The sequence below is a fragment of the Megalobrama amblycephala genome, linkage group LG24 (genome assembly GCF_018812025.1).
Source record: "Megalobrama amblycephala isolate DHTTF-2021 linkage group LG24, ASM1881202v1, whole genome shotgun sequence".
Classification (NCBI taxonomy): domain Eukaryota; kingdom Metazoa; phylum Chordata; class Actinopteri; order Cypriniformes; family Xenocyprididae; genus Megalobrama; species Megalobrama amblycephala.
Window position 1 is genome coordinate 23894216 of NC_063067.1, and position 27687 is coordinate 23921902.

A 27687-nucleotide genomic window follows, 5' to 3' on the forward strand; every position below is an offset into this window, starting at 1 on the left:
TCTATCATTTTCCCCATTTGGCTTTCCCCATTTTTTTAAATTCCCATTGACTCTTTCTATCTTGCCTTATTGTGGGGGAATGTTATGAAATGTGTTTATAGGTTTAGGATAAACCGCCTTGCGTTCACTGGAGACATACCAAGAGACTGGAATTAAATTGTTGCTCTTTGGAGTTGGAATCCCCTCAGAATGGGAATGTCGGGCTCTCCAGCAACCACTAATAATCCTCAGAGCGGCGGGCTGGCCGTGTGTTCCCCGTGGGCTTCCTGATGAGGGTACGAGGGACAGAACTCCAATACGCTATGTTTTCTTTTGCAGAAGGATGAAAGCATGGAATTCCGACTCTGGGATTATATGTTTGGCCTGGCAACCCAAGTCATGAGAGATAAAACATGAAAAATTCAAGTAACTTACTCAAATCTGCCTAGTTCATAAAAGACAGCAATCAAGCTTCCACCTCTTTACGAGACGAAAATGGATCTGAGTGAGAAAAATTCACAAATTTCCCCGATAGTTGGCTAGACATGGAGGCACTATAAAATCACACAGCCATAGGAAAACGTCAGGATAAATGTTTGCTTTGGCTTGACATAGAGCCGTAGAGAGAAAATGCCTTAAGAATGGTTTGGATGAAGGACACTAGCAGTGTGTGTTCTCCATGTCTCTGCTGATGTAATTGTCTTAGCAGACATGTTTGAAGCTTGTTTTTGCTTGGGAAGATCTGAGGAGGAGAAAGTTGATGTGGAGGTAATGAGGAGACCTGAGAACTTTCATTCAGCTATTATGTCTGACCACACTTAATGTACACACACAAAAAACACACGAATGTATGTGTGCAGGGACTCCACTACCTCAGCTGAACGTCATCCAACAAACATTTATGATTCTTACGGGTTTTGTTTATCATGATAATCTTTACAAATGTGGAAGCGTAAATACAATCGACAGAAGTAAAAAGCTAAACGTAGGCTATAAACAAACTACACCATGGTCGCGTGACTTCAGCGTCACCATCAGACAGCTCTTTCGGTCTTTATTTAAAACATTTTCCCTGAAGGTTTGAGCTTGAATAGTTTGCAAGAGCGATTCTTAACACACAGAGTTCACCTGTTTGGCTGATGACGTTTTATGTCTCCGACAACCTCTAGTCCCCCCCCAAAAAAAAGACAAGAGGGTATTACTGATGTATTTTATGTTGTAGAATAAAATGTGAAAATATCATGAGCTTGTTATTTCAGGCATTTTATCAAAAACCAATTCAAATATTCCAGTGTAATGTCAGCGGAAGCCAATGCTAACTCATTTCTTGGATTTGGCCTACAAAAATACATCATCTCTACCCAAATCATCTCTTTCAGTGTTTAGTAGCACTAGATATGCATTCGCTGTGCTGTTCATCTGCAGTAACTGTTTCAGGCACATGATCACATGAGCTCCATGGCCAGCACTGCCATTGGTAGTCACCAAATGTCATCACTGCTCATTTGCATAAAATAACCTCAGTTCTCTGTTCTCACTGAAGTCATCAGTCCTCAATGAAAATACTGACTTTCAGTCAAAATCTTTACTGTGAATGTTGCTATCTGTTCTTATATATCAAAAAATCTTTAATATTGGTTATACAAAAGTTTCTAAGAGATAAATGAACAATATTTTATGTATAACTGTTGTAAAAACACAGCAACATGTGGCTTATTGATTTTATAAATCGTCAGCCATGGCAATATGATAAAAGACACCAATATTTAACAAAATAAAGAAATAATAATTACTAACATCATCAGTGTGATTATTCTTTCTTGTTTAGGTCACTATTTATGTCAGTCTTATAGGTCAGATTAAAATTAGTTTCTAAGATTTATTTTCTAAAAATAGCAATCATTTATCTAATTAGCCTTGTGAAATGACACTTATCTATGGAAGCCCGTTTCCGCCACAAAAAAAAAAAAAAAAGCCACTAAAAAAAAAAAAAAGATGAATTGCGACTTTTTATCTCAGAATTCTGACTTTTTAACTCGCAATTGCGAGTTATAAAGTCAGAATTCTGAGATATAAAGTCGCAATTGCGAGTTATAAAGTCAGAATTCTGAGATATAAAGTCGCAATTGCGTGATAAAAAGTCAGAATTCTGAGATATAAAGTCGCAATTGCGTGATAAAAAGTCAGAATTCTGAGATATAAAGTCGCAATTGCGAGTTATAAAGTCAGAATTCTGAGATATAAAGTCGCAATTGCGTTATAAAAAGTCAGAATTCTGAGATAAAAACTCGCAATTGCGACTTTATATCTCAGAATTCTGACTTTTTATCACGCAATTACGACTTTATATCTCAGAATTCTGACTTTATAACTCGCAATTGCGAGTTAAAAAGTCAGAATTCTGAGATAAAAAGTCGCAATTCATCTTTTTTTTTTTTGTGGCTTTTTTTTTTTTTTTTTTTTTTTTTAGTTGAGATTTTTTTTTTTTTTTTTTTAGTGGCGGAAACGGGCTTCCATACTTATCGGATTTAAAATGGTAGAAAGAACAAGGTCATAAAATTGACCAATATTCAATAAATTAATACAATGATTATTAATGAAAGTAAACAAATAAACTAACAATTAAATAAATATAAAATAAAAAAAGACACAGTGATAGATTTCTAAAATATGAATTGTTAAACTTGTAAATGGACATTTGATTTTAAAATCATAGCAAGAGTAATGTGATAAAAAGCAACTGTTAAATCAACAATTAAAATTGGTAATAATAATATTCACTTCTGCCAAGTAATCAGTGTTGCCAAGTCTACGGTTTTCCCATGGAATTGGTCTTTTAAAGGGTTGGTTCACCCAAAAATTACAATTCTGTCATTTATAATTCACCCTCATGTCATTCCAGACCAGTAAGACTTTTGTTCACCCTCTGGAAACAAATTAAAAGAAACGATTGGTTTGTGCGAGAAACCGAACAGTATTTATATAATTTTTTACCTCTAATACACCACTATGTCCAACGGCATTCATCACTCGATTCGTTTGGTCTTATCGCGCTCTGACAACGGCAGTGATGTCTCGCTCTCATTGAAGTATATGCGCGAGACATCACTGCCGCTGTCAGAGCGCGATCAGACCAAACGAATCGAGTGATGAATGCAGTTGGACATAGTGGTGTATTAGAGGTAAAAAATGATATAAATACTGTTCGGTTTCTCACACAAACCGATCGTTTCGTGTCTTAAGGACATCAATGTGTCGTCACGAGCCGCAGGGTTTCATTTGGATTTGTCTGTCGTGTTTTATTTACTCTTATAGTCCAAGTTCCCGCTGACTTGCATTATACCACTGACAGACGGCAGCGGTTGCAGTTAAAAATCATCATTTGTGTTCTACTGAAGAAACAAAGACACCTACATCTTGGATGTGCTGGGGGTAAGCAGATAAACATAAAATGTTCATTTTTGGGTGAACTATCCCTTTAAGATCTTTTTGATGAAATCTAAGAGCTTTCTGTCCCTCCATTGACAGCTACGCAACTACCACTTTCAGACCCAAGAAAGGTATTATTATAAGTAAAGACATCATAAAAGTAATCCATGTGACTCAGTGGTTTATCCTTAATTTTATGAAGTGAGTGGGTGAGTAATTTTTCGGTAAACTAACCCTTTAAGCTGTTGATTTCCACCCCTGCACGTAAAGATTTCAGAGCTTCAACACCCTTGAAACATCCCCCAAATGTACAAATTCAATGGAGAATTCAGCCATCCGACAGAGAACATCACATTGGGCTATTTTTGGGGCTATGTTTGACTGGCCATTGGGCTACCTTTGTTGCACAGACCTGGCAACCCTGTAAGTAATATAGTTCATATAGTTTTATTGTATTATAGTAGCATGGCTCATGTAATCAGACTTTAGAGGCATAACAATCTGTTTTATAATAGCAGAATAAGCATTGTCAGACATGGGGTGAACCTCACACACATTCTGTCTGCTAAATGAACCTGTCATTGTTTATCCTACTAGATGCTTCAGCTCTCAAGTTAAAGCAAATTCACCTGCTCCCCTCTTTTATTTCAACTAATGTCCCTTTCTTGATTTATCGCCTCCTTTTCTCTTCCTCGCTGTGGTTATGGGCCTGGGTTTCCCTTCTTGGTACCGCTCCCTGTTTTTCCATGCAAACACACATTAAACACACTCTTTTCCTTAGATTCCAGACCCACAGGATTCAATCTGGACAGCCATACTTCACATTCCGAGGGTCAGGAAGGCATCCCACACTACCTGTTACTGTGGTGACGGCGGTCCTGTCTGACTGGACGGTTTGTGTGGTGAGAGGTTAATGATACTCCTGAAGTCAGGGTGGAGACCAGTGTCACCATCCACACACACACACACACGCACATACACCGAGGGGCACAGGAAACCAGCAGACTCATAAAGAGAATAATTAGAAACATATATATACACACTGTGATACTGGTTCTCCATCACCGCTGATAAAGTAAAAAAATTCCAGGACGCTCTTGCAGTCTGCGGTCGTGTGTGAGTGCCTTGGCCTTGGATTCGGCTGCCAGGGTGGGTTGACAAGGAGCGGGATGTTCCGTCACGCCCGTGGGGGTTGCCGCGGTAACTCCTTTTTCCCGAGGGAATGCAGCCAGGCTCGGGGCGTCAATGTAGGCATTTTGGGAAGGTTGAGGAGACTGGGAGAGATAAACAGAGGACGCAAGATAGAGAAGGAACCCGCAGTTTGGAACGGATGCTGCAGATACTGATTCAGAAGCCTCACAAGCCACTTCAAAAACCAACAGAGGACGTTCTCACACGCACACGCCCTCACAGCTACGCAGATGATGGCGTGTAAATCACTCGTGTGTATAGGAATCTCTGTGATTGAGGACGAATTGAAATGTAGAAAGGATGTGAGAGAAACAGTCCACACTCTGAAGTGGTTTGGAAATGGTAAACGGCCCTTTGAAAGAACTTGAGATGATCATCTCCCATGTCTGACTGTCGTTCTCACACTACGACCGTCCTAGTCCTAGAGAGGCAGGCTTTTGACTTCAGACTGAAAGTCTGTTTAACTTTGCAGCTTATTTTGGCAAAGAAATGCCCAATTGAATAGGAAACGATCATCTGAACAACATTTGAAACAGCCAACTACACAAGTTTTTTGGGCAGAAAATTCTGAAATTAAGTAGCAAACAATTGCTCAGCAGTCTCCGCTAATCTTTGTACAGACAAAGCCAAAGAAACCAAAGCTTCCTGCAATTGCAGATCAATCCTGCTCAATGGTCAGGAGGAATTTTGCACCACTCCTCTAAACAAAACTGTTCCAGCTCTGCAATATTCTTAGGATGTCTGGTGTGAATTGCTCTCTTGAGGTCATGCCAAACCTTCTCAATCAGGTTGAGGTCAGGACTCTGGGCTGCTCCAGAAGGAGTATTTTCTTCTGTTGAAGCTATTCTGTTGTTGAATTACTCCTATGTCATTGTCTTTTTGTATCACTCAACATCCTTTGAGCTGCGATTGGCAGATAAACCACGTAATCCATCAAAATTTTCTGATAAACATGGAAATTATTTTTTCTGTCAGTGATGGCAAGCTGTCCAGGTCATGAAGCAGCAAAGCAACCCAACCTATGATGGTTCTTCCCTTATACTTCACACTTGGGATGAGGTTTTGATGTTCTCCACCATGTTTCATTTGTCTAGCAGATATTTTCCTAGTAGCATGGTGCAACATCCAGGAGCTCTTTTGTCAAATTAGATATCCAGTAATGTGTTTCTGGACAGCGATGGCTTCATTCAGGATTTCCTCTAATGAACACTGCTCTTGTTTAGTGTTATATATAATGTATATGTCACTTTTCACATTGAGTCTGTCTTGAGTCCAAGTCTTGTGATGGACTCTGGGGCATTTGAACTCAGTCTTGACTTGGACTCGACCCTCTTCTGGTCTCAGTCTTGGCTCGGGCACAACCTACTCATGTCTCAGCCTGGACTTGGACTCAAAGTGAGCTTGTCTCGACTACAACACTTGTAGATGTTACCAAGAGGTGTGACCATGTTCCAGATACTTTCTAAAAATCTTAAGTTGGCACTTTGATTTTATGCTAGAAAATGCTAGAAAGAAAGCTAAAAACAATGAAAAGAATCAAGTGAGGATGAAAGAAAGTAGAAATGAACTGAAAAAAGAAAGGAACAGAGGAGAAAACAAGAGACGAGAGATGTAGAATTGTGTGCAAAGAATATCTGTAATATTATCTCAGCCTATTACCTAAGCATGATTAACTCTTGAACTTGTTAAATATGGACTTTTTTTTCTTACACAAACGCATCAATTCACTTCAGAAGGCCTTTATTAACCCCCCGGAGCCGTGTGGAGCACATATTTATGATGGATGGATGTGGATGGAGACACTTTCTTCAGCTCATACTCATTGATCCCTATCACTGCCATTATAAAGCTCAGATGCGTCAGGATATTTATTAATATTTCTCTGATTGTGTTCATCAGAAACAAGAAAGTCATATGCACCTAGGATGGCTTGAGGGTGAGTAAAGCTTGGGATAATTTTCATTTCAAAGTGAACTAATACTTTAATGCAATCTACATAAGCAGGACATGGTTCCTGGAGCAACATCCTTTGTTGGTCATTCTTATAAACCAACGAGAGCCCTCTGATTTTAGAGAAAAGTTCTGACTTTAGAGGAAAGGTCTGATTTTAAACATTTCAGATTCACCATTACTACTATGCTCAATGGACATGAATGGATTTAAAATGTTAAGAAAATCTCATCCATACTTATTTGTATACTATTGATTCTGCATAAGGGGTACAAGTTTTGTCCTTAGAGTTCAGAAGTAGAATTTGTGCATTTGGCTCTGGATCTCAGACTTAATGAGACATTGCTTTTCTATCCAAAGCCACACTGAGGCTTTAATTATGCTACAACCAACGGTAACCAGCTTTAGAGAACAATCATCAACCGAGCATGTCTAATCAAGTATCAAAGCACATCTGATTCCTCAAACACCAACCGTTTACCAAGAACCAAATGTTTATAATTAACTAAAGCAAATGTGATCAGGGCAGAAGCCCTGTAGACTGTATCCCATAGAGCACTGCAACATGTATCACTGCAGATGGACAGGACAGGGTCGGGAAAAAAGTTTGACCTAATAAATAAAAAAACAGACCGACCAGATTAGTGGTATCAGTGATTCAATCGTTCATTCATCCAAATGAAATCCAAACCTTCCAACTTATAATCGCAAGATGTTAATCTGACAATCAAACACAAACCTCATGTGAACCTGAACGCTGAAAATATAAAATGATAAATATTGAATAATACAGTTAATTCAAACAACATTTGAAATCGACAAACTTTACTCTCAACAAGGTTGTAGAAAATTGGCACATAATGTTCTTTGGTCACGCAACATCACTCAACAATTGTGAGAAATCTGAAACAACTGATATTGACATACAAAAGGACAAACATCAACAGAAAAAGGAAATGGATCAATATGATGGATATACTTTGTTCATGAAGCTCTTTACAATTGCACATGTTAATGCTTTCCTTCAATCTAATCCTGATTTGCAGCCATGATTAAATGCTATTTAATCAGACTGATCAGTCTTGTGATAACATGTTAAATGTCTGAAGGAAATAAACTGGTTCTGGACATGTAGATAGGACAGATCTTTGGCCACTCTAAGTACACCAATGATTGTGAAAAAGAGTGTGTTGTATATACCCTGTGTATGTATGCATCCTTTTTATACACGATTTTATACATGGCTTGTATGAATATGTGTATATGTATAGGTGTAGTGTATGATTGTCTATCCCTCCGTCTCTCCGTGGACGTTCTCCATATGGACTTTGAGGTAGTCGTTGCGGGTGAACTTCTTGTGGCACAGAGAGCATTCAGCCATGGGTCTGTTGGGATTATGGGTCAGTTTGTGTCTGATCAACATCTTCTTCAAACTAAAGGACAGGTCACACACCTAGAAACACAAAAAACAACCCATTAAGAAAACATGATGTAGTTTTTTCGATTTTTAATATCTTTATCCCAGTTTGAAGTCAACATGAAATGGGTTCTTGGAGAGTAAATAGATATTTTCTTACTCTTAGTGTCCATGATTTATCGGTGTATGTTATATAAATATATTACATCGTAGACAGTCCTATATTGTTGAACTAATGTGGTTCAAAAGACAGAGGTGTGGTCAGTTTGGGGAAACAGTCCTGGGGTGCGTTTCCCAAAGCGAACTATGGTCGCAAGTTCCACCGTTACCAATAGAGTTCAATGGGACTAACGATGCTTTCGGGAAACGCACCCCAGACTAGCTAGTTATTTCTACAACAATGCATTGTGCTATGGTGGTTAAGCAATGTGTTATGTCATTGTGTGTGAAACACACCCCTAGAACACCTTAGAAACCATCCAGAAACCAACTAGCAACATGCTAAAACAACACTTTAGCCACTGAATAAGCAAAGGCCTGGCAAACCTACATTGTGGCTGTGACTTTCTGTAGACTTTTTTTCCAGGACAGGACATAATAAATTAGTCTAGTAGCCGTAAGTGGATTTATGTTACATAACCCATAAAAAAATACCCATGAGAGGAAGGTTTTTATTTTGGAATTCAAATTTAGTGAAGCGGCGCTTGTTTACAGACTTGATTCTGTAATGTTTTGTGTGTTAGTATGACTTCATGCCCTGCGACCGCAGAGAGGATGTGAAGGCAATGCTCAATACATCAGACCAGACACACAAACAACCAATAACTGAATGAATAAAAACACAACCAAATAACTGCAAGCCAGGGTCAAATCTTTGAACTATGCCATATGCTATTGGTTGAGACCCACACACACACACTCACACACATGGACCATTGGAAACAACACTGCCAACAAAACACACACTCAAAAACAGCCAGTTTGCAAACTGAAGCCAAACCAGTAAATCGTATTCAGTTAAATCCTGCAGTCAGAGCAGCGGCCTGGTGCCATGACACACACACACACGCGCTCACACACACACACACACACACACACACCATCAGATATAGAACACAAATCCATTTCACATGATAAATCAACTTTATCTCCTCAAGAACACTCAATATTCTTTATCTCCATGAAGAGACAGTGAGAGATATTGCAGCTGTCACTTTCTTCATAAAGTCAATGTAATTTTCTATTTAAACAGCATGAAAATACATTTAATGCCTTGATAGACGACTTATTAGTCTCAGTCTCTCACATGAACTGCAGATATTAATGGCTGTGGGCACATGGTGTCAGGATGTTGTATGCTGGCCATGTGGTGGTAGAAATGTGTCATCCGTTAGAGATTCTGCTAAACCTCCATAGCACGATAAAAAAAAAACGCTAAGCAGTAGGGGTGTGACGAGACAGGTATCTCACGAAACGAGACTCGAGATTGAGTTCACGAGACGAGACAAGATGCCGAAATACATGACTAGAAAAAATATTCTGCAGGTGTATTTGAAATGTTTTAACTAATCATCTTGTAATGAATGTCATTTCAGTTCTACTTTCTGAGTATGAATTATCATATGCAGTAAAAGACAATACTCAAGTACTGTAAAAGGTTTTGCCACAAACTCAACTGACTGACTTCTCTTCTGTATGATTTCAGTCTCTTTAGGCCTTACTGTACATGATTTATTAGCTTCTACCAGAGGTGTGGACTCGAGTCATGTGACTTGGACTCGAGTCAGACTCGAGTCATGAATTTGATGACTTCAGACTCGACTCGACAAAATGTACAAAGACTTGCAACTCGACTTGTACTTTAACATCAATGACTCGTGACTTCACTTGGACTTGTGCCTTTTGACTCGAGAAGACTTGCTACTTCCCATGAAATCCTGGGGAAAAAAATGTTCACACGGCCGCGCCGCTCTCAGTGTATCTGCATCTGTGAAAAAATGAAAAAAAAATGTGCACCACCTGTATGCATGCAGAGAGCACGCGCGCTGCCTGCACGACATCCAATCACTGTAGTCCCACGTTGGTTTGATTCCACAGCATCTAAGCACATTGCAAGACAACCACTGAAGCGCAACAAGCAACAACGCGCCAGTTGGCAAAATGATACCAAAGATAGTTTCGTTTGGCTATTGTAACATAGTTCGTAAATGTGGGAAGGAGGAGGCGGGAACCGGCGAACGTTCAACAAAAGTTTAATACCAAAATAAACAAATACAAAACGAAAGTAATGCCGGCAGACCCTCGCGGACGTCTGCCGGCCACACAAACATAATAAAACATAAAATAAAGTCCAGGCCTGGTCCTCTCTCGTCCTTCACTGACGTCGCTCCTCCTTTTATGCCTCAGGAGCTCCTCCGTGAGAGACTCGAGGCCGGCGCGCCTCGCAGATGATGCTCATTATCACTCGCGTCACCGGCCTCGCGCCGTTCCCTCACGGCTCTCGTCCGCCCTGCTCGTCACAGCTATAAAAATTATGAGGTAGTAGACAAAAAACGAGTTGCAATTTGACAAAAACAGGCCTTCCAGTGCAAAAGTTCAATTATTCAGTTTCAGAGTTGCTGGTGTGCTGCCTCATTGAGGTCGTTTATGTAATTTTGGTTAATCACAACTAAGCTGAACTGTATGAAGCTTATGTGTAGCAATATTCAATTTGAAATGTAATATGCAAAATGGCAATGCATTTCTGTATTTAAATTTGAATTTTCCCATACATTTGTGCAATGTGTGGTGCAAAATGAAAATGAAAATTCAATTATATAATTTACATTTGCCATTTCATACACTAGTTTTAATATTTAAATTAAATAATAATTTTAACGCTTTATAAGTTGCAAAATTAAAATTAAAATGTATTACAGAAATTATTAACATGTTCAAACAAAAACTGTAGCAAGATTGTAATTTAAATGTTATTTTTTTCTTAATTGCATTTACACTCACAGTCACAGGTAAGACACTTGCGATTGCATTACCATTAAGTGTCCCACAATGAATGTAGCAAAATTCAATGTGCAATTTGAAAATGCATTCTGAGCCGATCATGTGCCCGTCCCGCCCTGTCAATCACTGTGTGAAGTTGGCCTCGCCCCCACCCAGTGCAAAACGTCGGCAAAATAGGCTCAATCGTTTTTACTTCGTTTGAATAATAATATTAACTAATGGGGAATATTGTTTAGCTTATTTTTGGTTTAATTTGGTTTACTTTAGTTATTTAATTCATTCAATTATTTTGTTTTGCTGTACTTTTCATGCCAACTTGCCATGGCCCCCCTAGCACCCCTATTTTTTGTGAAAATTAAAATTTTCTGTTTTTTTTTTACTGTATTTGATTAATGTCATTGTATAAAAGGAGGTTTAAATAAATACAAATCTTACAGACATACATGATTTGTATAAATTTTATTTCTGTGGTAAGAGGACTTGAAATGACTCGAAACTAAAATGGTAGGACTTTGGACTCGACTTGAGACTTGTTGGCTTTGACTTTTGACTCGACTCGGGACTTGCCTCATCTTTGACTCGACTTGACTCGGGACTCGAGGGCAAAGACTTGAGACTTACTTGTGACTTGCATAACAATGACTTTGTCCCACCTCTGGCTTCTACAACTTTTGACCTCCTAACTGAACTCCTTTCCACAAACTGATCATAGAAATAAAAACAGTATAAATAAAAATGGTAACACTTTACAATAAGGTCTCATTTATTAACATTAATGTATTAACCAACATCAACTAACAATGAGCAATATATTTGCTACAGTATTTATTAATCTTTGTTTATGTTAGTTAATAAAAATAGTCATTCATTGTTAGTTCATGATAGTTCACAGTGCATTAACTAATGTTAACAAATGAAACCTTACTGTTTGTGCTTAATAAGATTAGGAGAAAACTGTTATTCATTTTTATGGTAACACTTTACAATAAGTGCAACCATAATCGCACTCTCTCAATACTCAAAGTGCAAATAAGACCAAATTTTTCTTTGATACAGAGCTGAGAGATGGTTACGACTACACTGCCCAGCCTAAAATAGCTTTCATATTGAGAGATATTTGCATTCATCAGGAGAGCCGCTTTCAAAATGCGGGTATTGAAATCGCGTTTGAATGCGCGCTCGCGTTTACTTTCACTTTCAGCGATCGCGCGTAACTCTGTGAATATGGAGCAGCGGCGACCGTTATCCAACTGAATTAAATGTTTTTTATTTAAAATACAAAGCAAAATGACAGTGGAGGCGTAATGTAAACGTAGCGGTGGCCATATTCTTTCCTAATCATCCTAACCACTCTGTCATGGCAATACCACGAGACTACTTTTCGCCTTCGACAAGAAATCTCATCACATTTTAGTCTCGCGAGATCTCGTGACACGAGATCTCGTCACACCCATACTAAGCAGAAAACTATAGAATACTCTGGAAAACTGAATTCGTGGTCTTTAGATTTCTGTTTGAAGTGAAGAAGTTGTTTATGGCTGAAATACTGCAGCTTGGTTGCCAAGCAATGTAATAACTTTATAAACTTTATACTCTTTTTTAAATTACAAGATAACCTTAATATTGGTTTGTATTCCAAACAACAACAACAAAAATGTATTTCACATGAAAAAGATTTGAAGAGGAAGTAATTGACTGGATGTAAAATAGCTGTTTTCTATGTGAATATATAGTAAAGTGTAATTTATTCCTGTGATCAAAGCTGAATTTTCAGCATCTTTACTCCAGTCTTCAGTGTCACATGATCCTTTAGAAATCATTCTAATATGTTATGAATTCAAAAGAACAGCAGTTATTTGAAGTAGAAATCTTTTGTAGCATTATAAATGTCTTTACTGTCACTTTTGATCAATTTAATGCATCCTTGATGAATAAAAGAATTCATATTGAAAAGATCCTACTGACCACAAACTTTTAAATTATAGTGTATAATTTATAAATCATTTTGGGGTGAATTTTCAGATAAAAAGAACCACTGTATGCTGTAATATATTGTTACTGTGACTTAAAATGAATCAAACTGTCATATAAGATTTTGGTCATACCGCCCATCCTACATTAAAGTTCATGTTTGTGTACTGTATCACTTTTACTCATTCTTTAGGAGTCGACTAATCAGAAACTTTTCTGCAGCTGAGATGATGCGAATGAGAAAAGAAAAAACTCCACAGATATATATCATATATTGCTTGCATTGTCATGAACAGTGTAAAAAAAAAACAAAAAAACATTTTTTATTTTTTATTTTGTGTGTTATCTTCAGTCAGTTTCTGGCCAACACTTGCATTCATTTCAGGGGTCTCAGAGCATGAATTCTGGCGTGTGTGTTAACATGCTAAACAAACCCAGACCCTCTCAGATGTCTACAGCACACAGTGTGGTTCACTTGTAAAGTTTGTTGTGAACACAACATGCTCAAGTTTCACTTTACTGTCACATTTGTTTAATTCCATTACACAATAGCTAATGCAGGACACCATACAAAAATTATTAAACAATACACTGGAATGCAGTTTGGGGAAAGAGAAGAATCGGCAAGTGTTAGAACCCCTAGAGTGTTTATATTTTAATGAGAACGAGCTTGCTATAATACATTCAAATATGTGATTTATTTATGACAAGTCACTTCAAAGTTGTTACTATATTGTGCATTTTAGTACAACTGAAACACTGCATTGACTAATCAGAAGTAAGGTCTAGATCTATCACTTGTGTAAAAGAAGTGTGCTTAAATGTATTGGAAGTGCACTTGTAGTGTACTTCAAAACTTTAAAATAATATTTAATAGTTAAAAAACTGTACTTACAGATAATATATTGATAAACTACTCAAGCATACTTAAAGATAGCACTTTCATGACTATGTTTCTTCAAACATTTAAGTCCACTTAAAAAAAAGTGCCCTTCGCCATAATGTCAAATTAAAAGTTACTTTAACTCTTTCCCTGAAAGTTTTTTTTTTTTTAAATTGCCAGCCACTGCCTGCATTTTTGATCATTTTCATAAAACTTTCAGTAGAATATTTTGTTGTATGAATATCTGAACATGCAACATATCAACAGAGAACAGAGCTTCTGCTTTTAAACAGAGAGAGAGAGAGAGAGAGAGAGAGAGAGAGAAAACATTTTATTCTAGCTTCACACATTCTTTTTTATTGAAACTTGAATATGGGTAAGTTTCATGAAAAAAAAAAAAAAAAAAAACATTCTGAAACAAAACGCTGAAAAAAAAAGAGTTTTTTCAAAGACTACATCTGGAGAAGATCACATCCATCAGCACCACCAAAGCTGTACCTCATCCTGGGTCGGATATTTCATGCAGAAATGTTATTCAGTTTTGATTTATATGCCTGTTTATTGTTTTATGATAGCATTATTTTACATGTGCTTCTGTCGCTTGTTTCTGATTTTTTCGCTTGTGTTTTGAACAGGAGATGCATAATAGCGCCCCCTACCGTATAACAGTGGAAACACAGATTGTCGGCAGGGAAGCATTGTCTAATAAATTATAAAAATTCCATCAATCGCGGGGAAAGAATTAAAGCATCCGGTCCCACTTCATATTAGGTGGCCTTAACTACTATGTACTTACATAAAAAAATAAGTACAATGTACTTATTGGGTTCATATTGAAGGTGGGATACGGGTAAGGTTAGGGAAAGCTTTGGTGGAATGGGTAGGTTTAAGGGTAGGAGTAAGGTGTAAGGGATGGGTCAACAGTGTAATTATAAATGTAATTACAGAAATGAATTACAGATGTAATTACGTGCAGGTGTTTTTAAAATATAAGTACAATGTAAAAACATGTATGTACACAATAAGTGCATTGTATCAAATGATTAATTTAAATGTAAGTACATAGTAGTTAAGGCCACTTAATATAAAGTGGGACCAAGTATTTTTTAATCAGTACGTTTTAAACTTTTGACAATATTTTTTAAATGTATTCAATTGCACTTATCATTACAAATGTGTAATTACAGATTCTGTATGTATATCTCATTGCTGTAAGTACACTTTAACCATATTTCAAAGACAACTGAATTATGAAATTACAAATAAAGATGTACTTAAGTGTGTCAAAAAGCACTCTACAGTTCAGCTAATTGCATTTAATATAAATTTAAACTACTATATTTTTATTTAATTGTAATTAACATGTCCATTAAGTGTCTGAAAACATTACAATCAGTCCACACTTTATAATATTCTTTTAAATATATTATTTCTGTAAGAGTTACTCTTTTTAAAAGTATGCTAAAGTGTACTTATTTTTCACAAGGGATTCTATGTATGGAAACAACAGAATAACGAGATCTAAGCCAATAAAGTTCCTTTAAGAGCAGAAGTGCCGCGATAACCGTTAAAGTGTTTCAAAATGTTCAAATCGTCTTTTTGACATTTCACAAAATAACACCAGAAAGTTCCTTTCCTTTAACTTCAACAGGAGCCGTGAAAGACAGACGTGACCACCCCCAAAACCACTTCAAATGCAGTCATATACTCAGAGAAAGTGAGTCAATAATAAATGAATTTGGAGTATAGATGGTTTCTGGCACGTTGAAACTTCAAAAATTCTGCGCATGAAAGAAGTGCCGGAATAATTTGCCATCATCAATGGAAGCCATTCTAACAACCGTCATCAGAGCGCCAGATTTCAGACCAAATCAGTCCAGGCTTAAAAGACTTGTCACGTCAAATGCAGAGAGAAAAAACAAGGAAACAGCCAATTTCATTCTCTTATGGTCGTTAAAAAAGTCAAAACTTAGAAAGACACGCTTGCAGCTTGCCATATAAATCAAATAAATACATGGGAATGTTTCTCATTTACTTTGGTGAAATGTATGTGTAGAGACTGCTCTCTCTGTGTGCGCGTGTGTGTGTGTGTGTTTAGATTCCTCAAGAGTCTCCCGCAGAGTGTGTTCACTGCTGGCAAAGTGTTTTAGACAGAGAGGAAACTGCTCATGTGTGTGTATCTTTATATCACTCTCTGATTCTGCCTAAAAGAGAACAATAATAAAGCATTAAATTGTAAGTCTAATGATGAAGAACATCAACAGCACACTTCTCCTCAACAAGCTGTGGGATTTGAGGAATAATTCATGTCTGTAGTACAATCAAATCATGCAGCTTTTTGAGGTCAGGTGTGCTAATACTACTGTAAGTGATCACATCTACAATTTTCATCTGATGGATGGCTCGACAGGGCTCGACATTAACACTTGTTCATGACAAGTGTATTTTTTGAAAGGGCAAGTGAGAGAGAATTTACTTTCCCGACCGGACAAGTAGCCTGACGTTGGTGATGACGTAATGCAAAGTAACCCCAGCTAGAAGAAAATTGTCACAAAATTTGCCATTGTGAACAAACCTGTCGCTACTACAACCATAGACATCATAAAGGTAGACGCCCTATCGAACGCTACTGCCTATTGGCACGGACGAGCCGTGGAGCCGCCATCTTGGATCGGTCGCCAGCTCCACTCAGTGTAACTTGTTTGTCAGGTGCAATGAGCTGTCAGCGCATTTAATTAATTATATCTCACTGAATACCTAACTGATTTTGACGCGGGGATTTTTGCTGCAAAGGTCATTCATGTAGCTATGATACAGGACACATGGTTCAGCGTATTTTAATATTCATAGTAGGCTTAACAGTTATATAATATTCTGATATGAGATATAAAGTGACCAGACGTCCAAAATATGTGATGTAGGATATAAGGTAATTTATAAATCACATACTATAAATATGATAAAGAAGCAGAAACAGATAGTTGCAGTAAAATAACATATCTCAATAATACTAGCAGAAGTGGGAGGGGTAACTCGATTTGCGCTTTGCCGTCATGTGTGTATACATTGCTTCCTGATATCACGTGCACAAACACAAATAAAATTTATTATGTCTGGTCGAACAATGTATGTATTAAATTCAGATTGGTAATAGGCACTTAACGTTACCTAACGCTAAAAGTAAGTTTCGTGCATTGAGCGCATTCTAACAAGTGCTTTCGAACTTCTTTCTGATATGAATAGTAAGTTATGTGGAAACACTTGCGAGGTCCGACGGTTAAGCAGAGCGGTTAAGATAAAGGGGCTTGAATAATTAATAATCAATATAACCTGACGAAAAGATATTTATTAAATGTTATCCACATTATATTTCATCTGCAACAGCATTGTGAACTTTTATAACGATGCGTTTGGTCATTAACTTAAATGCATCATTATGCAAAGATGAGGAGAGTTCGGTATGAAAGACCCATGACTGGCAGATCAACGTGCGACTACATTTCTCTCCGAAATGGTAGGAAAATAAATTTAATTCAATGTGGAGGATTTTAACTGTGACAAGATGATTGACAGGGTAGTTTAAACAGTTACAGTTTGCGTAAATAAGTGACAGAATGTCCGTTAAAGACGCAGTTATGACGAGGTAGTATGTCCCAAAGCTTTCATACTCTTCTGCTACACACTCAAAAGTATGTACTTTTTCTTTACAAAAACAGTAAATGCTTTTAGGACGTAGTATAAGTAGGCGAATTGGGACGCAGCTTAGGAGTCCGACCGGTCTAAGATGGCGGCCGCAAATCTCGGCGCCCAGCGGCCAATAGGGCGTCTACCTATATGATGTCTATGACTACAACTATGAAACTAAAAGCTACTGAGCAAATGCAGATGGCAGAGCATTGAATAATATTACTACATAAAACAAGAAGGAAAATTGCCTAGGCCAACATACGGTATTCGAAAATTCAACTCATCTATATCCATGATATAAACACGTTCTAGACCACCAGATATAAATATGTCTTAGACACACCATTTCAGTTATTATGATACCACCACCACCAAAAGTAATTAATTGTATTTGCTTTACTATAAAACACATGGTTGTTGCAACCGCTTCACTAACATTGTGACCCGTTTAACAGATGAATAATTTTAAGGCAAATTACAACAGCCTGAACAATAACAATACAGTGAAATAATCAACTAACTATGACCAATGATCTAGCTGTTAGGTTTACGTAGCCACACAGCAAAATCTCCAGAGTTAAATCAACTCTGCTCAGAGTACATATGGTCCCTCTCTAAATACTGTTAAAATAACACTGAAGCAGAGTTAAAGTTAATTAATTCTTTAATTATCTCATTAAGTGATTATTATGCATTAGTGATGAACACCTGCCTGTTAACAAGCAGAATCACTGAAGAAAAGAGAAACACAAGAACTACAACTGACTTCAGTCACAGCCTTATTAATTGCTTAATTATCTCATTAACTTTAACTCTGCTTCAGTGTTATTTTAACACTATTTAGAGAGGGACCATATGTACTCTGAGCAGAGTTGATTTAACTTTGTGGATTTTACTGTGCAGGAAACTGATGAAAAATACTACTAGAAAACAGACTTTAATGATCAATACTCAGGAAACAGGAATAAACACGTAAACATTAACGAGAACCGAAAAACAAGGGAGAACTGAAGGCTTATAAGCATGAACAAACAAAGGGAGCTAACAAGATGATTAACAACACACAGGTGAATGAAATAATTAATTAAACCGACAGAGGAAAACTAGGACACAGGACAGAACCAAAAACACAGTGAAAACAACACAACAGGGGGCCCGTTCTTCGTACGTCGCTAACTCAGTTAACTGGATTTGATTGATGATGATTTGGCATGATCTTGGATTGTTCGGTTCTTCGACGCTCATCCTGGACATAGCAACAGGTCCGTAAGCTCAAACCTGCTCGGGAGCAGGATTATTTCATGTAAACATCTTTTTAAGCGGAGGTGATGCTTAAATTCGTGAGGGAATACCTAATAATTTTATTGGAGTCTTTTACACACGATGTACAGATAGTCTATGCCGTGCGTGCATTAATTTGAACCGCGACAGATATTATGGGAGTTGCTTGATGCTCAGGAGATGCAACTTGATCTTGACCCTTAAGAAACTTGAATTAATGCTGTCAAATCTGCTTCAAAGGTAAATTAGTTGCTAATTACAACATTGAAATAAAAAAGTGCCTGTAGAAATCGTGAATATAGCCTAAATAATTGGGTGATTATGTAAAAAAAACACATTTCATTTATCTATTATAACATTTATGTCGTTCTTCTGTCATTTTATTCGCTTGGCTGTTTCCTCATAAATGTCTAGAAATTCGTCAAGTTTTTTGTAAGGTGTATTTTCTAATTCTATGATGTCATTACGTTGCTGTCTTGACTCCAGCCAATCACTGCCTTGCTGATCGTGGTTTTGAGTATCGATACATCTGCCCTTTTCATGGAACACGAGAACGTGCAGTAATCTTAGACAACTTAATCCTGATATTTTAAACCAATCGGCAAATGGAGTATTTTATCCATCCTAAAGAAAACAATTGTAGAATTAGTTTGCTTACTATAAGAGCTAGAAGTGTTTTGAGGCCTCTTGACCTTTGTGACTATAAGGGTCAGATGTGTCTGAGAAGTTAACTTGGCCACTAAGCATATTTTGTTGGTCATTTTCCACCAGACAACAGGTGGCTGTGAAATGAATAAGACCATTGTTAAGGGTGTCATGTGAAGACTTCTTACCTCTGGGGAGTATTGATTGATTTGATACAATGTTTCATTTGGCCAATGGGAAAAGGGTTGACCATCAACTTGGCAGAAGGCCCATGAGAAATTAAGTCAAAAGATGTGCAGTAGCTGGAAGTTGGTCACCCTTACTAAGAAAATGATCTCTTACATAAGCAACACCTGCAATTATATTGGTGAAATGACTGTGGTGGAAAGGTTGGGGAGTACATGGGAAAGATGTGAATGAGATCATGAGCCCCTGTAAATGAGATCATGGAAAATAACTGTAGGGGTGGATCTCACACTTTAACAGATAAGAAAAATGTATAAAAACTGTGCCCCAGCTAAGAGAGATTCAGATGTGGAGCTGGCATCTCACTTTGTTGCTTGTCAATAAAGTTAAACTTCTGGGACCTGGAACTTCGGCTCTGAGAGTTTTTCTTTGAGACCAGAACTGAAGGGACACAGAGACATCGAATTTGCCATGACACAAATTCGTTTTAAGAACCAAATTAGCCAGAGTTCAGTTATCACAATTAGAAGATCTGGCATCTGTCAAATCATCTCAGATGTATTAAGCGAGGTACGAAGAAAGGACCCCAGGGTAGAGGTCTGCGCGGGACTGTTTTTTCGTCCTGCTCCCGCCCGCTCCCGCAATGGTTTTATTCCGCATGAACCCGCTCTCGCCTAAAATTCACTCTGTGTTCACCCGCTATCCGCATATAGTGATTTTCTTCCCGACCCGACGGGTCCCGCTAAAGATCGTTTCCAGAATCTCGCGTTTAAACTTCCCCTAAAGAAAGAGAGTGATTGAGGATAACAAATATAAAATGTTGCATATATACGAGATTTGTTATTTGTCTATAATTCTGTCAACACCATCCACGCAAGAACAGAATGACGCTGACTGAGGACCGTTTCAGAACGTCTCTCCTCCAAAATCCGATCACAAAGGTTGAATGTTCTCTGAACGTGCAATCGCGCAGACCTCTAATGCAAAGAACATATCTTGCCAGGTTTTTGAACGCCACCACTGCAGAAAGTTTTGTTCACTTCAAGTTCAAGCACAGATGCGCGGATGTCAATGCATCTCGGGAGCGACCGGGTTATTGTCAGACCGCCCGCCCGCTCCCGCCTTTACCGACCGCAATCCGCCTTTCATTCAAAATTTAATCCCGGGCAGCAAGAAATCTTATCGGGTCCCGCGGTTCCCGCGGGAGAGCCGCTGGAATGCAGACCTCTACCCCAGGGTATACTCGTGACACTAGCCCTCTAAACATGAAAAGAAATGTCATCATACCTTTAGCCTACTCAGTGGAGCTTTATTCTTCAAGGTGAATGAAATTCGTAGGTTAATGTGTCAAATGTGCCAATTCAAAATGTGACTTTGTAAAACAGAACGTTCTTATCTAAAATGTTGCTATAGTAGCCTAATATTAATGCTAGAAAGCATAAGTATTTGGCAAATTGTGATTTTTGTTTAAATATTACATTTTATCATTAAAATCCATTTTCCAGAGTTTTTTTGGATTCAATAATGCTCAGTAAGATCAGTGGCCAGTTGCATAAATGCTAATCTCACAAGTTAGTCATCTAATATTTTCATCAAGTCTGGTCATATTTTTTAAAGGACCCACTGAAGACTGTTGTAACACGCAGCATTATTCAATGTGTTGACGTCATTTCAACAGAAACGGGAAGACAGGCCGATATATCGAACAGCCCCGACCATTTTATTAAATATCCAATAGCGCTTTATGTTACAGCTCGGCCAGAGACGTTACTCTGTAAAACCTCAATTTCCTTCTAATCTCTAACCATTTCTCTTCCTAATCTCCTTTATATCGCTTTAATATACAGCATTCTCTGCAGAATTCAAATGGGTCCGATACCTTTTGTGGTCTGTGCCGACTTGCGCATATGATCCGCTGGGTCACTGTGATTTTGCCGAGTAACACATGTTCCTGGATCAACATATTTTGTTGATCCTGGAACAACATTCCAGTTTGAAAATGTACTGCTAATCCTTTCCCTACCCCTAAACCTAATCCTACCCATAGCTTATTCCTAAAATCAGAAGGAAATGATAGGTGAATAACACTGATGTAGAAGCACCTAATGCTGGTTGTAAGCCTAAAATTGACATAAACTGTAAACTTGTCCCTCAAATCTGATTGGTTGATTGGAATGTTGTTCCAGGATCAACAAAGATGTTGAGCCAGGAACATGTTGTACTTGGTGAAATCACATTCACCAATCCACTCCGGTTCATGTGACACTAACGCAAAAACAGACTTCATTCGCATCAAAGGAAAGCATATTTACGCTGTCTGAATCATTCCCTATTCTCTATATAGTGCATTATGTGCCATTCACCATGTAGAAACTAGTAAATGTGTGAATAAATGACCAGCCGCAGCCTCTGTAAGGGTGTAGGAGGAGGCGGGACTTCAGATTCTAGAGAGCATTTGATTGGACCGAAGATTTGACGAGAAACTGATGTGCGATGTGATGTCATGGAAATCTGTGATCCATTTTAGCAGAAGTGAGAGACTGTAAGTTTTGAATGCTTATATCTTCTAAATGCAAATTTTCATACTAAAAGATAAAAAACTTACATTTCTGATTTCAGGGGGAATCAAAAGTCATTTACATAAAAAGGTATTGGTCTAATTTGAATTTGAAAAGTAATAACTGATTGGCCCTTAACTAACTGCATTGACTAATCAATTCATTGACTAACTGACTGCTAGTTGGTCAGACTAGTTCTTAAGAAGGTTATCAGTGAAGAACGACTTAATTTTAGGTCCGTTCCTCACAAAACCCCATATGACTTGGGATTTGATTCATATGAATAACTTTTATGGAGCTTGTTTGTGGTGCCTCTTTGAATCTTGAAAGCCCCAGTAATCATTCATTGTAATTGCATTGAAAAAAACGACATTATTCAAAATGTACATTATTCAAAATGTCCTTTCATACAGGAAGGACATGAGGGTGAGTAAATGATGAATTAATTTTCATTTTTATGTACACTGATTGGCTGTTTGGCTGAAACGCAGAATGGACACAAACGGCTTTTCAGGGATGTGAGAAGAATAAGAGGAGCTCACAACTGGTATGTTTTGGAGCGGGCCGGTCTGATTGTGTGTGTCTTAAGGCACTGAAAGTTCAGAGATGGGTCAGTTTGTGCAGGGTGGTTTCATCCTTGTGTCCGCCTGGCAGGACGTCCTCCTACTGCGGCTTTGACACCACAGTAACACCCTCACACACACACATGCAGACAGACAGCTTGAGTGTGTGCTGGTTTATGTGGCGCGCAGCAGCGAGGGCGTTCTGGTCGGTGGTCTGATGCGCGTCATGGTGCTGATTATGTGGACTCGGCGTGGGCTGCAGGGTTAAACTCAAGCCTGGCTTTAGCTCTTCCAGCGGTCTTAGACTAAACCCCGCTGAACGTCACACACTACCCACAAAGCCACCTCTCTCTCTCTGCTCTTCCACTGGGATGTGGCTGCGGTGTGTTGAGAGTGGTTGTGTGATAGTCAGCCAGAATCAGACATAAAAAGAGCCTGTGTTTGTGTGTCAGAATGCAACATTATGCAATGCGGTTTGCGTGTGTAACTCACGTCGCACTGGAAGGGCTTCTCTCCGGTGTGTGTGCGCATGTGTTCATCCAGACCGCGCTTCTGACTGAAGGCCTTGTTGCACTCCCTGCATTTATATGGCTTCTCCTGTAAGAGAGAGAACAGTAAACATTCAGAAATACTAATTTTTGTGTGATTATGAGATGAGTGCAAATGTTGTAATAACCAGTGGGGATACTTCTGAGGTGGGGGCTTGTCAATTAAAGAATCATGGCAAAAAAAATAATTCATCACTAAAGGTGATTTGTGTAATTATTTTAATTCTTAAAGGATTAGTCCACTTCAGAATTAAAATTTCCTGATAATTTACTCACCCCCATGTCATCCAAGATGTTTGTCTTTCTTTCTTCAGTTGAAAAGAAATGAAGGTTTTTGAGGAAAACATTCCAGGATTTTTCTCCATATAGTGGACTTTCACTGGGGTTCAACGGGTTGAAGGTCCAAATTGCAGTTTCAGTGCAGCTTCAAAGGATGTTACATGATCACAGATGAGGAATAAGGATCTTATCTAGAGAAATGATCAGTCATTTTCTAAAAAAAAAAATAAAAAATATATATTTTTAACCAAAAATGCTCATCTTGAACTGCTCTGCGATGCGCCACGCATTACGTAATCACGTTGGAAAGGTCATGTGTTGACGTAGGTGGAAGTACTGCGGTAGGGCGAAAAAGTCCATCTAATTTTCTCCTCCATCTTCAAAGTTGTCCGACATCGTTGTTTTTGTAAAGGGTGTTTGACTTAGTCTTCGCATGTATGCTTTGTAAACACTCTATCGGTACTTCCGCCTATGTAACGTGTGACCTTTCCAACATGATTACGTAATGCGTGGCACATCGCAAAGCAGTGCAAGACAAGCATTTGTGGTTAAAATATATAACTTTACATTTTTTTTTGAAAATGAAAGATGGTTTCTCTAGATAAGACCCTTATTCCTCATCTGGGATTGTGTAGAGCCCTTTGAAGCTGCACTGAAACTGCAATTTGGACCTTCAACCCGTTAAACCCCAGTGAAGTCCACTATATGGAGAAAAATCCTATAATGTTTTCCTTAAAAACCAAAGACATGAACATCCTGGATGACATGGGGGTGAGTAAATTATCAGTAAATTTTAACTCTGAATTGAACTAATTCTTTAATTTAATATGCCACTTTAAAGGGTTAGTTCACCCAAAAATGAAAATTATGTCATTAATGACTCACCCTCATGTCATTCCAAACCTGTAAGACCTCCTTTCCTCTTCGGAACACAGTTTAAGATATTTTAGATTTAGTCCGAGAGCTTTCTGTCCCGCCATTAAAAATGTATGTACGTTATACTGTCCATGTCCAGAAAGGTAATAAAAACATCATGAAAGTAGTCCATGTGACATCAGTGGGTTAGTTAGAAGTTTTTGAAGCATCGAAAAATAACAAAAACTACGACTTTATTCAGCATTGTATTCTCTTCCAGGTCTGTTTTTCATCCGGGTTCACGACTCCGCAGTGAACCACAGCGCTCTGCTGACGTAAGACGCTGCTGACGTGTTATCTGGTGCGCCAGAGTTTCGTTTACAGTCTGAGGGAGACGCACTGTATTCAATTTTTTAAAATGGTGTGTAAGTGTGCATGTCGCGGATGTCCTAATCGCCAAAAACAACGACGTAAAAGTGCATTACCAACGCCGACAGATGAAAGGATTCAATGGAATCAATTCAATGGAATCAATTCAATGGAAAGGATTCCGGAAGAGAAGACAATGCTGAATAGTCGTAGTTTTTGTTATTTTTGGACCAAAATGTATTTTCGATGCTTCAAAAACTTCTAACTAACCCACTGATGTCACATGGACTACTTTCATGATGTTTTTATTACCTTTCTGGACATGGACAGTATAACGTACATACATTTTTAATGGCGGGACAGAAAGCTCTCGGACTAAATCTAAAATATCTTAAACTGTGTTCCGAAGAGGAAAGGAGGTCTTACAGGTTTGGAATGACATGAGGGTGAGTCATTAATGACATAATTTTCATTTTTGGGTGAACTAACCCTTTAAGTAATTCATTTATGTTGATTTTGCTGAAAAGTGCAACATTTTTTTGTCTAGCCAGACAGACAGAAACATCAGCTCAAAGAATTGCTTGATGATGTGACAGGTTTGTCCAACAAAACTACATTGAAATTTCCCATCATTCTTGTTCCAGCATTCTCATTTTATTAGTACAGAGCCCCAGACATGACAAACAAATAATATATAAATATCGTGGCCACAAATTAAGATTTAATTTCTACAACTTAATTAATTTTCTCATTTTAGCTAAATCATGGCTATGTTGTACTAATTGGTTTTCTTGATTTAATTTATTAAGATTGTGTCCATCAACAAATTAATAAATCATGGGAACAAATTAGTATGTAGCTATGATTTAGCTTAAACAAGGGAAATAATTAATAAATCATGGGAACAAATTATGGGAATGAATGTTAGGCTCTGTAGCTCTCTGATTTTGTCACAGAGTGAAAATGGAAAAGCATATGAAATTAGCCTACACATCAAACTCGTTCCTCCGAATAGGGCGTTTGATATTATGACATTCAAGTCATAAATATACATGGAAGTAGTTAAAAAAAACAAAAAACAAAATAATTATATTGTGAACTATAACATTTGATGTAGGATTTACTTTTGAATACTCATTGGTATTAGTATTTTCACAAATAATTAAATAAATTCTTAAAGGATTAGTCCACTTTTAAATAAACTTTTCCTGATAATTTACTCACCCCCATGTCATCCAAGATGTCCATGTCTTTCTTTCTTCAGTCAAAAAGAAATTAAAGTTTTTGATGAAAACATTCCAGGATTATTCTCCTTATAGTAGACTTCAATGGGCACCAAACAGTTGAAGGTCAAAATTAGTTTCACTGCAGCTTCAAATTGTTCTACACGATCCCAGATGAGAAATAAGGGTCTTATCTAGTGAAACCATTGCTCATTTTCTGAAAAAAAAATTGAAAATTATATAAGTTTTAACAATAAATGCTCATCTTGAACTAGCTCTCTTCTTCTCCTCTATTAGAATTCCAGCAGTGTAGACACTGTTAAGTGTATTACTGCCCTCCACAGGTCAAAGTTTGAACAAATTTTTATATGCAATATGCTAGTTCAATAGTATATAACAATTAGTTCAAACTTTGACCTGTGGAGGGCAGTAATACACTTAGCAGTGTCTACACTGCTGGAATTTGAATACAGTAGTAATTCAAGATGAGCATTTATTGTTAAAACTTACATAATTTTCAATTTTTTTCAGAAAATGAGCAATGGTTTCACTAGATAAGACCCTTATTTCTCATCTGGGATCGTGTAGAACAATTTGAAGCTGCAGTGAAACTAATTTTGACCTTCAACTGTTTGGTGCCCATTGAAGTCTACTATATGGAGAAAAATCCTGGAATGTTTTCATCAAAAACTTTAATTTCTTTTCAACTGAAGAAAGAAAGACATGGACATCTTGGATGACATGGGGGTGAGTAAATTATCATGAAAAGTTTATTTAAAAGTGGACTAATGGACTAAAGTACAACGACTAAATAGTGTTATTTTTTTTTTTTGTAAAACATATTTACAACTTCGAAAAACATAATTGAAAATGATGAAAAAATAATTTCTACTTATTTTCACATGGTATCAGTACTAAATGTGAATAAAGCCATGAAAGTTGAGTGATTAACACCATTCGCTACAGACTTGCTTTCCACTCGCTGATCATTCTATATAGCTATATTCTATAGCTATATTACAGATCAGAGTTTCTGCAATGTTTTAAATCGACACGGCCCTTTCAACGTCACAACTCACGTATCATCTCTAGATCATCTCTCTTAATTACATACTATTACGAAATCTTTTCAACTCCACTTGAAGGGCACAAATACTCCATATACTAGGAAGGTGGTCGTTTTAGGAGCAGGATTGGACACTCCTGATGTAGGAATTTCCTGATTAGGACTTGAAGGCAGAAAAACCATGTGAGTGTGTAATACAAAGTGCTGCTGGAGGGACTGCCTACAGTTATTGTGTTTTTGAAGAGACTAATGAAGAGCTGATACATTTAGAGAGAGAGAGACAGAATAATCCCTCAGGCATGAACATACATCTGTATGTTTACAGAAACTAGAGATCCCCATTACACACACACACACACACACACACACTGAAGATGGTCTGGGATAAACAAATTAAGTGCCTTTCATGTGTTACACACCTGGAACTCATTTCACATGGACACACGAATACATTTACTTATATAACACACTGAAAACACACCACACTCCTGTCACACCACAAACATACACACTTACTGAATAAAACACACCTGGACATAATAACATACACACACTTTTGATGTCCTCCCTGGTGTTGAGTCATTATTTTCATGATTTACTGTTCACC

The 27687-nt window shown here is 37.7% G+C and overlaps 1 protein-coding gene across 1 annotated transcript in view; it reads right to left on the reverse strand.

Moving 5' to 3' along the window:
* Positions 1 to 7194: 7194 nt before the first annotated feature.
* The window catches only part of prdm5 (PR domain containing 5), a 96640-nt gene continuing 76147 nt past the window's right edge, over positions 7195 to 27687 (reverse strand). Inside the window, exons 15-16 of the mRNA XM_048178382.1 lie at positions 23233 to 23337; positions 7195 to 8002 (exon numbers count right to left, since the gene is read on the reverse strand). Of these exons, the coding sequence (XP_048034339.1) occupies positions 7838 to 8002; positions 23233 to 23337 (270 nt within the window). The 3' untranslated portion in view covers positions 7195 to 7837. The remainder of the gene's footprint in view (positions 8003 to 23232; positions 23338 to 27687) is intronic.